Here is a 13,612-nt window from a genome sequence, read left to right as displayed (position 1 = left end):
CTAGCTTGGGAGTCACCGCACCTAGTGCTCCGATTACCACGGGGACCACCGTTACCTTCACCCTCCACATCCTCTCGAGCTCTTCTCTGAGCCCTTGGTATTTCTCCAGCTTCTCGTGTTCCTTCTTCCTGATATTGCTGTCATTCGGAACCGCTACATCGATCACTACGGCCGTCTTCTTCTGTTTGTCTACCACCACTATGTCCGGTTGGTTAGCCACCACCATTTTGTCCGTCTGTATCTGGAAGTCCCACAGGATCTTAGCTCGGTCATTCTCCACCACCCTTGGGGGCATCTCCCATTTTGACCTCGGGACTTCTAGGTTATACTCGGCACAGATGTTCCTGTACACTATGCCGGCCACTTGGTTATGGCGTTCCATGTATGCCTTGCCTGCTAGCATCTTGCACCCTGCTGTTATGTGCTGGATTGTCTCTGGGGCATCTTTACACAGCCTGCACCTGGGGTCTTGCCTGGTGTGATAGACCCCAGCCTCTATGGATCTTGTACTCAGAGCTTGTTCTTGTGCTGCCATGATATATATATATATATATATATATATATATATATATATATATATATATATATCAAAATGAAGCTAGTTTTTCTCAACGGGTCCCTGCATGAAGGCCATGAGCCTCTTTCTAATGCTGACAGGTTGAGCTGAACACCACACAAACCACATTCCTGCAGTCATGAGTTTGGGCTGAGCTCAGTCACGAGAGAGAGAAACAGAGCGAGAGAGAGAGGCTGAGACTCATTCGTGTGATAGAGGCATACGCTTCAATTCTGTGTGTGTCTGTAGGACCATCATGTGGTAATTCTCTCGATTAACAGGAGTTATGGTAGGAAGGACAAAGGGAATACAAAGATGACAGCTTTGGTGAACTGATGGAGTTTCATCTGAAGTTCAGGTAGGACATGTTTAGTCTTGCTTTGGAACTCTCACGTGTACAGGTGTCAGGAGAAACAAAATAACTTACAGAGGAACTTTTGCGCACAAAAAAAATGCGTAGGAGCAAAAATATTCAACCATTGTCATCGTCGAGGCTTCAGTTTAACGTCAGGTTAAGGATACACTGTTTAGTTTACGAGCAGGCAAAAAGAATGTGCAGTTTGCAACACCGGACATGAAAACATGATGCATTGTAAAGATAACAGCTGGGTGTTTACTGATAAAGCCCTCTGGGTGGTAAAAACATGCACCGAGTGCAAGATACAGCCTGCCTGCACATGTGTGAAATGTGTCATTCTTTTTCTTCCCCATCCTCATCTGCAGGTGCAGTGTAAGCAGGCAGTGATAAACTGTCTCCATGCCAGTACTGGCATTGTTAATAAGGTCTAACGTTAGACCTTATTAACAATCAAGGAAGTGAAAATGAAAGTAAATAAAGTCAGAATGAGAGCAGTGAGGAAGAGGTTAAACTTCAATAGGTTAGACACCGACAGTTTAAATTTCACACTTAACTGCTAAACTTTGTTTCCAACGACAGCCAGAGAGAGCTGGTTAAAAAACATTTAAGTTCATTACTTTTCTTTTATTTGACGGTCAGTTTTGGTGCTGGAGAGGGATCTGGTTCAGGTGTAGTGTCCACAAGAAACCTGTGTCTCCTCTTCTTTTATGAGACAGCTTCTCTGCTATGGCATTTTTGCACGTTTGTGTGCAACGAACGAGTTTTATTTTGGTAAAACTCCAAAATAATCACAACAATGTAATTTCTCAACAATTCAGCCCATTTGTTCTGCCTCCGTAAGCAGATATTGTATCAGTATTGCACAGCAGTAAAGGCCCACATCCCCGAAAGCAGAAGTTAAAGTTTCCTGCAAGGTTGCAGACTTCTCACAGTTAACTGTAAATGTGTTTATTAGCGATAAAGGCCTCTTTAAGGTTTTTTTTTTGTCCCCGTTATCGTTATGGCTGTGGTTTCTTTAACATATTTAGCTTTTAGCTTTAGCTTTTTAAATTACTGGTCACAGATCGACTTTGGGTTTAGTTTCTTTTAGTTTACTTACAGAATACTGCAGTTTAGGGGAAACATGAGCTATACATGTGCACCTAAAGCTCTCATAGAGTTTATTCAAGTGGTGCAAAGATGTAGGGATCCATGGACTGCTGAAATGAACATGAAATGGAATGAGAACCTTACCTTATATGCTACATAGTCACCCTATAAAGGCCTCAGCCTCCTGTCAGATCAGCATTTAACACCTTACTAGTACTTAGCTGGGCTCACTTTTTATCTTCAGCGCTGCCATTCTGGATTCTGTGAACTGGTCCATTATCCAACCATTAAGTGATGGATACACTGTGACTGTTAAAAGGATGGATATGGTCAGCAACAATAGTCTGGTAGGCTGTGGTGTTTAAACTGTGCTCACTTAGTACTAAGGGGCAAAGTGTGTAAAAAGAAATGACACATCCACCATGCATCCTTGATGCGAGATTGGATGGCTCCACGCTTTTTATACCAAATTTAGATCCTACTATCTGAATGTGGCAGCAGAAATCGAGATTCATCAGACCAGGAAATATTGTCCAGTCTTTTTACATCCAATACTGGGAAACCTGTGAACAATGTAGCCTCGGTTTCCTGTTCTTAGCTGACAGGACAGGTATTCTGCTGCTGTAGTCCATCTGCTTCAAGGTTTGACGTGTTACATTTTCAAATGCTCTTACCTGTTATACCCACTGGTGATTTGAATTACTGTTGCCATTCTCCTCTGACCTCTGACATGAACAAGGCATTTTCACCACCAGAAGTACTGCTCACTGGATTTTGTTTTTTTATTTTTCAGACCATGTTTATGTACCTAAATGCATAAAGGTGCTGTCATATGATTGGCTTATTACACTTTTGTGTTAATGAACAGTTGAACAGGTGTATCTAACAGAGTGGCTGGCATATAGAGACTAATATACATGCTTTTCTCTGTGTTGGAGGACTGTGTGCTGCATTTGTAACATTTGACTGATGTAACTGATCATCAAGGTGATGTAAGAGTAAAAAAGTTCAAACATGCATCTAATATACAACATGCATAAAACCATGCAGCGCTACTGTTTATGTAAAACAGTACAGCTACACTTTTTTCAGGTGCTTGTCAAGTTACTTCTAGTATGTAATCAATGCAAAAGTGATTTTAACTTTTCCAGTCATTTCTCTCTAATATATTGACATGCCCATGACTCAGCTCTCTGCGCAGTTCAGTACTGATAGTAGCTAAATATTTTACTTCCTTTGGTTTTGTGTGTACCGTCTTGAAGTTCCCCTTTGTTGGGACTCATACACTAGGAAAAGAATAAATGAATGCATTCCTCTTTACTTTATCTCTTATCATGACGTGCTTCCTCACAAATGTGTTCTCCAGGCTTACCAAACAGTTTCCCAATGCTATTCATACTGGCAGTCACAACCTCTTACACGCACATGATTTTCTTTCTGACTGTCTTCTTGTGATTCTTGCAAAATCGTGCATGACTCTGCCATCACATGAGCCAGAGGAACTTTTAAGCTTAACAGTTTAGATTTTTTTTTTTAAATTTAATTGTTTTGTTCTTAAGGACACAATGACCCCCGAGATGATGGAGGACAGCAATGGAGTTTGCCACATAGTGGAGGAGAGGGAGGGGGACGTTCAAATTCAGTACTCCAGACCTCATGCGCGGGACAGCATCAACAGCAGACCTGACTGGTCGAACGGTAACTGCATTTTTTATTGTATGTATTTGATAAACAGCTCTTCATTCATCACATCCTTAGTTCGGTTTTTGTGCATCAAAGATCAGCTGCTGATGGAAGATGAATTTATGGCATATAGCTTTTTATGCTGATTTACTGGCAGTATTGTTTTGCAAGTTGACATTTGTAGCTTGTTAATGAAATGAATTGCCTTTTTACTGCGTCTGTTTGAAGGAACAAGGCTTCTGGTCTCAGTATGAATCAGGATGTTTAGCTGTTAGATATAAAACAGGAAGTAGGATAAATAAATAGCAAAATCTTTGTGCCTAACCCTGGCCAAAGTGTAGCCTACTAAGGCCTATGGTGTAGAGAAATAATTGAATCAATTCATTTGGATTACTTTGATGTTTCTGCTTCTTTTTGCTGATACAAAACAGTCATGAGAGCATTCTTAACAGTGTAGGAAACCCTTCATCCTCTGCAGCTTGTGCTACCTGTGGTGCAATTTGATTTTCTATTTATTCGCTTCCCGAACCTCTCTTTTCATTCCTACACCTGGGACAAGCAGATATACCTTCTAATGAGACCTAAAAGCCGAGCTGCTTTTTTAAACCACCTCAGTGAGGTTAAATGTTGGACGTCACAGCAGTTTCTGAAACAAAGTACCACAAATGTTATTGTTCAGTCCCACAAACTGAGAACTTCTCTTGGGCATTTGAAAGCTGCCAGAAACATGAGTGTTCACTTCAATTCAGGCCTCATGTTTGAGTCTCACGTTAAAAAAAGTTCTCCTAGTTAGAACCATCTATAGAATTAAAGCTACACTTTCACACTCAGATCTGCCGAAAGTCGTCTATGTACTTTTTAAGCCTGGATTATTGCACCTTCCTGCCGTCTGGCAGGTGCTTGGCATCTTACTGGATACTTCAGACAGCATCACATCACCCCCATCCTGGCTTCTCTCTGTCGGCTCAACGGATGAACTGATCTAAGAGTTTACTGATCGCTTTTTTAAAGCTTGTTTGGGTCTGCCTCCGAGCGAGGCAGCAGAATAACTGACCTTGTATGAGCCTGCTCGAGGCTTCAGGTGGGGCTTTTTAAGTGGTTCAAAAGGTTCAAATCTAGAGACAACCCTCAGCTGTGATGTGACCTTTCTGAGGAGACCATCCTTCAGAATTAACGGCTTCTTTTAAATAGCTTCTAAAAATTCATTTCTATAGACTTGCTTAGATGTGATGCCTTTTATCATCCTTTAGCTGTCTCCCTAACTGCCTGCCTCCAGTCTCTTTAAATATGTTAATATTTTTTATTCTTTTGTGTGTGTTTGTGTGACCTTAATCTTTGGAATTCATTTTAGTAGCCTAGATTTCCAGTTCTGTCAAAGCACTGGATTATTATCAAAGCTGTGTGTTTTCTACCAACTGATCTGTTGAATTGGTTGCAAATAACATGAACAAGCTGATAAATCATATTTAATAAAAGCCAAATTGGGTAATTCATCTCACACACTATATGGAGAAAAGTACTGGGCTTTGAATTCAGGTGTTTTCAGGTGTATACGACCAAGCACCAAACATGCAGTCTGCCTTTAAAAGCATTTGAGAAGGAATGGGTTAACTAAATCAGAGCGTGGTGCTGTAATAGGACGCCACCCCTGCAACAACTCAGTTCCTGAAATTTCCTCCTTCTTAGATATTCCACAATCATCTGTAATTTGTGATATGTGACGTGATAAGAAGTGGAAGCTTTTAGAGATCACGGCAACTCAGGCATAAAAAGTTACAGAGCTCGGTCGCTGCTGAAGTGGACAGTGTGGAAAAGCAGCCAACTCTGTGTTGGCTCAATAACTGCAGAGCTACAAGCCTCGGCTAGCATTAACATCAGCACAGAGACCGGGTGCTGGGAGCTTCATAGCGCAGGTTTCCATGGTCCAGAAGCACCTGTAGATGTAATGTGTAGGCAGTTTTGCCCACATAGTGCTTTAGTCAGACCTACACTACCTTCCACTATGATTATAGTGCCTGTTTCAGTTCAGAGAAAATATTAATGCAACAGTTGTGTAAAGGTTGAAAAAGCGAGTTAAAATCTCGTTCTTACTTACAGACTGTTTGCGTCAATCTAACCAATAATTCAAGAACTCTCTGGATGGATTGTTTGCAAGTTGTTTCTGACTCTGGCCTGTTTCAGTCTGTGATCCACACGCGTGTGTTTGGATATCTTAATACATTTTTAAGCTTTTTAGCACTAAAACAGAAATCATGGTACCACACTGAGTGCCCTTGTGCAGGCTTTTAAATACAGAGTGAAAGATTTTGGGTATGCAACACATGCTTACATGCAGTCCACGAATTCAACAGCCCAATAGCAATAACATTATTTGTAGGTGCAGTGCTGATTGGTTATAAAGTGGGCTTGCAAAGGAAGAAAACTGCATCGGAGATTTTAAAAAGCAGCACAGATCTGACTGCAGTGGGCAGTTTTCATTGTTTTTAGCACTGAGTTTCACTTCACTAGTTCTTTTGACTGCACAACTTCTGTGGTCTCCTCAGCAGCTAAAGATCCAAAAACAGACAAACCAGAGTAGCCCACAGGCAAACTGACACTGCCCCCATGTGACAGTACACAGCGACACACACAACACACAACCGTGCAGATTATTTCAGTGCAATAGCAGTGATCATCATCCTTCAACCTAACGTCATTCCTTATTTTTCCCCTCACTGTCCACGCCCCATCTGGAGTGGCTCCACACCCAAAGAGACTTTTGAAGCGGTGTGTGGGAGGCATTATGATCCCAAAATAGTTTTCACACAGACTTGATCTTGATGACATGTTTTATTTTCATATATTCTTGGTTTCCTGTGACAAATGATTGAATCACACATGGCACATTTTAAACCAGCACAATCATTCTTACAGCTAACAGAGACGCTCTTTGAAACGAGGACAAAAAAAACCTGGATTATGCTCTCGTGGAACTGCTTCTGCACTCGCCTATTCAAACCTGAAGTGTGAAATTCCTCCTGCGCCTTATAATGAACCACATACCAGTGCTGGGACTGTTGTGCCAGGAATGCTTCGAGCCTGCACGCTTTACCAGAAACACATAAAGGCAATTTTCACCTCTGAGCACAGTTTCCTCATTTCCTTGTAAGTTACACAGTGTTAGATTTTATTTATGTTCTGTAAAGGTCTCGGATTAAAAAGCCTGCTCTAAATCTGTGGTGCATATTTTAACCCCACAGCTCATCCTGTGGCTACTTTTCTTAAAGTTGTTTGTGATGACTAACACACCAGAGGTGGACTGAGGTTTTAATGACCTACATTTAACAAAGGTTCACTATTGAAATCAGTTGATCTTTACGATTACTTTTTGGTCTTCCTTATTCTCATCGCATGCACACTGTCAGGTGTTGGTCTGTGATGTTTTTTGGTTTATGTATATGGATGAAATGAAATGAATCAATCAATCGATTCAAAGGTTTTATTTCCATACTCTTGTCTTTCTCTCAGGTCAGTGTGTGGCGTCAGTGCCGAGCTGCTCGATGCTGTACCCCAGCTTTAATCTGCTTCGGTGCCGTGCCAAACTGGAGAGGGAGGGCTTCCAGGTTAACACGCGCACACACTGAACAGCAGCACGTTAGAGATCTTTACCAAATTAATTTGTTTGTTTCACGATTTTAGATTCCACGTGAAGACATGGAGACTCCACTGAAAACAGCTCTGGACGTCCCCTCGGTCAGGAGATACATGGTTTTCAACTCGGCTCAGTTTCATTTTATAATGGCGCCGGTATGATGATCTTTCTGTTCTCCATTATCACTTCCTGTGTTTATTTTGTTTGTTTTCAATATTTTTCTTTCGGTTTTCATTCTTTCTTTGAAATGTTTTTCTTGTGCAGACTGTTTCTGGTAGTCAGAGTGAAAATAGAAAAGAGAGCAAAACAGACAAAGATCTCCATCAATCAGTTTGAGTAAATTCTGCACTTTCATCAAACCTCCAAGGTCTTGACTAACTGGATAGACAGGAAGTTTTCACAGGCTCATTGTTCAGAGGAATTCCCCTTAAAGGCTGCTACAACATCTTACAAAGAAATGCGGAAAAGTTACACAGATTTCAGGTTTTATAGACAGTGTACTCTCAAACAATCCCGAAAAAAACAAAACAACAATATTTATTTATTTTTTTAGTTGAAACTTTTAAATTATTTAACTAAATGATTTTATTGTGATTATCTATGTGCTTTGACTTATAATCTATTAAAATATCCATCAAAAGTATACCACATTTACTTTATTTCAATTGACTTTACACTAGTTCGGTATTAAAAAGCATTGTTCTTTATTAAATATCCAATACAAATAAATCTTCTTGTTTAGATCCAACTTTGCAAGCCTAAGCTATGCTTAGAAGAGGCTGTCCCCCGGCTACCCTTACAAACAAACTACACTTGTTCAGTCTTTTTCTGCAACATTTAGACTCTGATATGTAGCTCTTGGGGGTTCTTTTTTCTCTGGCCATTGCATGTTTGGATTTGCTGGGTCATCCGGTCCTGGAAGACCAGCACAGGACTGCGCAGAGTTGTGTGAAACAGTTGTGTAGTTTAGGTGACATATGGCAGAGAAAACAGGAAGTCCTTTCATTTGAGAGTCATGAATAGAGTAATTGCCATGATTTCAGTGTTTTTGCTCTGGCTGTAAGTATTGAGTGAAAAACTGTAGTTACTAATTCTTTTATGTTTATCTAGTAATTAATAAACAGACTAATAAGTTTGGAATTCCAATCAAAACAAGCATCATTAACACATCTCTGTGGGTTCTGGGTAAATTTGAGGTTTTTCATAAGAAATCCTTTATTAATAACTCTGAACAAACATCAACAACAACAGTAAAAATCACCCTTTTAATGTTCCATTACCAGTCACACAGAGGCAGAGTGAAATCCAGCTAGACTTAAATTCGAGCAGAGTTTGTGCTCAGCGAAGATGCAAAAACATCAACGTTCTTATTTGCTTAGTTTCACTCAGTATTTTCACAAGTGGGTCCGCCCTACAGTTTTGAGAACCAGAATATTTAATGGTTTAGCTTCACAGCTGACACTCCTAAAGCCTCCTCCCCTCTGCTTCCACCAGGTGCTGTATGTGGTTTTGTGGTGTGCGGTGTTTTCCACCCTCCACCTCTACATCACCGTTAGCGACTACTGGGTCCTCTGTCTCTCTGTCAGCCTGATCTCCATCGTCCTCACCACTGCCGTCATCCTCATCCTTCACTGCAGTAACAAGGAGGTAAGTCAGCTGTTTCGACATGCCAGTAAAGCCAGTTTTGACACAAGTCTGACCCTGAACTGATTCACAAACCATTTCTGTGTCAGATCAACGTGAATTTAGATATTCGGTTGGTCCAGGTTAACGAGATGCTGGTGCGACACAAGCTGCTGGTGGGCGTGGCTGACTGGGTGCGAAACTGCACCGGAAACATGAAGGTTAGTTTGATAACATCAGTTCAAACTGGCAGAATATGAAGCTGAGTATGGGCTGTTTCATACAGTTCAGGCTACCAACTTCCATTTCATTCATTTCCTCCTTCTTTGTTTACAACCTGCCAAAGATAAATACACAAATACAGAGATGACTGACGATTCAGCACCAATGACAGCAAACAGTCAGACAGAAGGGAAACGGCCAATGAGAGGAAGTAAAACCTTTAATTGACCTCAGTGGAAAACATTGTGATGTGGAGGAAAAGTGTGCAGGATAACGATAAAGGTTTAGGAAAAGTTCACAGGAGTAATAATATTGCATGTTGTGGTGCAGGGCATCTTCCATGCTTTAAACAGATCTATTAAAATGAAATAATGTGGTGATTAATAGACATCAGTGGTCCACTGAAGCTCGTGTCTGCTGTCCCCTCTCTGTGTCTCTCTGTAGCTGTACTTCGTGTATTGGGACATGTCCCCCTGTTTGAGGGCGCTGACTGAAACTTTAGAGGAGCTCAGCTTTGCGACGACTGACACTCAGGTGAGAGAGTCAAGTACATCTGTCGCCCGGTTTGTTCTGCTGCTGCTGCCGCATCGATTTTTCTGGAGCTCCGCTGTTTGCCCTCCTTCCAGATCGATAGAAATATAACTCCAGGTTGCCGCAGGAAACAAACGCAGACATTTGGTCTTTAAAATGATAAAATCGATGTCTAACTCCCATCAGAAAAAACTGAAGAGCAAGATGTCTCACTTCGTCCTGGTGACCAAAGTGTCGGCCGGAGAATCAGATGCGGAGGAGCAGGACTCCGATGAGCAGACGCCTCTGCTGGAGAATGGCAGCGCAGCCAGCGGCCGATCATCCAACCAGCAGAAGGACGCCACAGCCACCAAAAACTACAGCCTCGTCCCCGATGCAGCTTTACCTTCTCAGGTGAGAGACATGATGGTCTGGGCGATAGTAGACCCACGTTAGTCATATCAGCAACAGATCTATCACATCTGGCTGATCACAGATGTGTGCAGCTTCACGGGGCACTAAAATCAGAGCTGAAGCGTTCTGCTTTTCATTGGAGGAGCAAAATGGCTTCTGTTACCAAACCTCACAAGCTTGTTTTATATCGTGGGTCACATTCAGCTCACTTTGATCTTAAATGGGCCGTACCAGTGCAAAGAAGTTTAACTACACATGTAATCCCTGAGTGCGGTTTCAACAGGACGTGTCAGTTTTTCTCTTTGACAAAGACATGCTGCTTTTGTGAATAAAAAGAAATCTGTCAGCACGACTACTTGGGCTTAAATTCTAAGAAATGAATGGGTAAAACAGCTCAGTAGTGGCTCATTACCCAAACTGTGTTTTTCCCCCCTCTCTGGTTCTTTCTTGGTTCTTGCCAGATTCTAAAAATAGGTAGAGCCTCAGCTGAACAATACACAATATACTGTATTACACCATGTCATTATTTATTCAGCGGAAATTAAGCCAAAAGCAGTGAGTGAAAAACTGAGTATGTGCCATGATTCAGTAGCTTGTACAGCCATCTCCAGCACACGTGCAGCTAGCCAGTTGGATGTGGGGTGAGCACCTCCTTCTTATATCAAATAGTCACTGAAAAATGTGCCACCCAAAAGAAGAGGAGGGCAAAAATGTTTATTTAGATTTGTTTTTAAAGTTGTTGTTTTTTCATGTAAAGGTTTAGGAAATATTAGTGTTTGTGCCTTACATTCTTTGACCCACTTACCCACCACAGGTGCTCAGACTCGCTGATGATCAGTCAGTCGAGTGCATTTGAGCAGCAGCGCCTGTCTGCTGATTACTGTTGCACTAGACCTTGCACTAGTATTTTCAGTTAATGAGCATCTGATCGTTTTTATGGCTACGTTTATATGACTGAGACCTTAATAAGCCCCTTGTTTCAAAGTGTAGCCTGCAGAAAAGGCTTAACTAATCATTTCAAAGCACATTTAAGATTGCATTTTGATAGTTTCAATCCCACCTCGCATTTTCTCTCACACACATCCAATATCTGCTTATGTCCTTGTTTTTATCCTTGCAGGCTAAAGCCTACCAGCTCCTCATGACCTACAGTGCGGCTTATGTGAAGCTCCTCGTGTCTGAAAGGCTCTCAGGATCGTCACACCACAGAGGTCAGAGAAGCCACTGCACCACAGCCCCCATCTGCCTCTGTCAGTACATCAAAACAAAGATCCTTCAATAACAACCAAAAGCAAACCAGAAACACAGAGAGCTGCTGGAAACTACACAAACTGACATATGGGAGAATTTTTCTCAGGAGGCATTATGGATCAAGAACATTTTGATTCCCAGAAGGACTTGTTTGGAGCCTCAAACTCTTCATTTCCTTAGTTTTAAGGTTATCGCTCTCTTGCTGCATGTCAGCTGCTGTTTTCTTGCCCGCTCTGTTTGCACCAGCTGGATGTTTACTCATTTGCACGCTGCCAAACGCTGTCACTGCAGAACACAGGTCCGTCCAGCTGCTGTAAAACAATGTTTGTCCTCCCGTGTGCATGGCAGTCAGCCGTGGCCACTGCTTACTACTGTTTAAATTATTTGTACATATATTAAATACAGGTTATTATGACTTGACACACAGTATATGTATATATGCGTTTTTCTCAAGTAGAGTTTTGAGGCACTTGTGCTATTTCCATATTATGTTACTGCTCTGTCTCACTACATTACTCCAACCCTAGGCAATCACACTTTGTAATTTTAGTAATTGTTAAATTGTTCTTGCAAGTCCAGACAATCACATATTCCACACGTATTAAAACCTATCCATATTTTTATCAAAAAGGCTCATTTTGCCGTTTTTTTTTAAAGAGTTTTGTGGGATTGAGTTTTGCATCTTTGATAGCTTAGACCTTAGAGGGTAAATATTTATATTGTGATACAAAAATCCCAGTTTTTAATAAAAACACAGAAACAAGCACTGGTATGTTGCATGTTTTTTTTTTAGGTGTTTTCTTGTAATTCACTGTAGAAAAACTTGAAAAAGTGCATTTGGGGTAAATTTAAGGGTCATAAAACATCGATGGCTGCCTGTGACAGGTCTCCTTCTGACTGATGAACAGTAAATGAAAATGATGAAGCAATATGTACGTATGTTTGCCTTTAAAATGCATTCAAGCGCAGTATTCGATTGAATAAACTTATTGTGCTGTTGTAGACAAGGACACTAAGCCTGTCGAGTGATTTGTAGACAAAGACACAATGTGTGAAGGGAAAGTGATGTCAGTGTGTAATGAGCTTTGTTTTTTTCATCCTGGCAAAAAAATATTGTTTTGTGCTTCTACACCTGCGGTTTTACTTCCCAGAATCCATCCTGAAATATTTCCAGACGTCGCCCATCAGTCCTGATGTTGGGGCCGGGATGACAGCCCAGCGAGAGAGCAGCAGGATGACACAAACACAAACAGCAAGACAGCCAGCGTGGCCGACACGGGGGGGAAGCTGGGACCGTGTGATAGAGGAGAGAGGCGTGCAGCGTGAGGCCAAGTTAAACGATCTCAGAGACACCGGCTCTCCTCAGGAGGCTAAACGACCATCTGTGATCCTGCACACACGGGCTGGCTCGACTCCCACCTTTTCCCTCCAACCTCTTTTCTGTTGGACAGAGACCTCGCACCATTTAAAGAGGCAATACCACAGATTTTAATGATTCTTATATGCAAAAAAGCAATATAGAAGAGGTTTCAAATGCAAAGTGACAAACCTGTAATAAAAGATCACTAAAAGAAACAAAGTATACCAAACTTTGGGTAATAAATTGCACAAAAATGCTAGCGCTAACAAAAATGATACTAATTAAAACTCACATATGAAAACTGATATTTAATTCCTTATTTTAAATTCATGAGAGACTTTAATAAACCCTCCAAGGCTTTCAGGCTTTACATGAATAATTTTCATAAAATGTGAAATCAGTGCAAGATTCTCAGAATAGATGAATTGCATGGAGGGAAGATGTAAGGTCTGGAATTCAAATAGCCTATGCTGAGATCAATAAACAAACAATAAATACACATTTTTAAACTGGTGCAATATCAATAACTATGTGCGCAATTAATTATAGTAGTGTTATTGAAGAAAAGAAACGGACCAGTGAACAAATAAAAAGGCATGAAAACTACCACTGGAAAAAAGTGACCTGTTTTCTAAAATGTAAGAAATCTTCAAATGAGGACTATTTAGGGACTTTATGTGAGGGGGGCCTGACAGACATATGTACATAAAAGCAGTTCATGAACACAGAAACTGACGGGAAAGAACGCATAAGTCTGGGAAGGAACAACAAAAGGGGAAGTGATAAAATATTTGGGTGACTTACGTTACTTTCTGGTCTCAAGAGAAAGGAACTAATTGAATAAGTCCCCACTAGATAATGAGGGCATGCAATGTACTTATTTTCTTGGGTAAATTGTTCATTCTATTCAGTTCA

At 41.1% G+C, this 13,612-nt stretch overlaps 1 protein-coding gene across 3 annotated transcripts; it reads left to right on the top strand.

Annotated features, from left to right (window-relative positions):
* The first annotated feature begins 741 nt into the window (after positions 1 to 741).
* tmem268 (transmembrane protein 268) lies at positions 742 to 12,349 on the top strand. 3 transcript variants are annotated; one of them, XM_085446458.1, is made up of 9 exons: positions 742 to 914; positions 3,563 to 3,701; positions 7,194 to 7,288; positions 7,365 to 7,472; positions 8,812 to 8,964; positions 9,084 to 9,161; positions 9,607 to 9,696; positions 9,880 to 10,086; positions 11,207 to 12,349. In XM_085446458.1, the coding sequence occupies exons 2-9, from the start codon at positions 3,569 to 3,571 to the stop codon at positions 11,366 to 11,368; spliced, it is 1,026 nt and encodes a 341-aa protein (XP_085302584.1). In that variant the 5' UTR covers positions 742 to 914; positions 3,563 to 3,568; the 3' UTR covers positions 11,369 to 12,349. The 3 variants fall into 3 exon arrangements, with proteins under 3 accessions (XP_085302584.1, XP_085302583.1, XP_085302585.1); XM_085446457.1 differs by having other exon boundaries at positions 9,051 to 9,161; XM_085446459.1 differs by lacking the exon at positions 742 to 914 and adding an exon at positions 6,600 to 6,830 and having other exon boundaries at positions 3,640 to 3,701; positions 9,051 to 9,161.
* The last annotated feature ends 1,263 nt before the right edge of the window (positions 12,350 to 13,612 follow it).

Source organism: Copadichromis virginalis, linkage group LG22, assembly GCF_057382275.1.
Source record: "Copadichromis virginalis isolate Kocher_CV1m ecotype Utaka linkage group LG22, C_Virginalis_male_GT1.1, whole genome shotgun sequence".
Classification (NCBI taxonomy): Eukaryota; Metazoa; Chordata; class Actinopteri; order Cichliformes; family Cichlidae; genus Copadichromis; species Copadichromis virginalis.
Note: the sequence above shows the minus strand (reverse complement) of the source record. Positions and strands in the feature narration are given on the sequence as shown.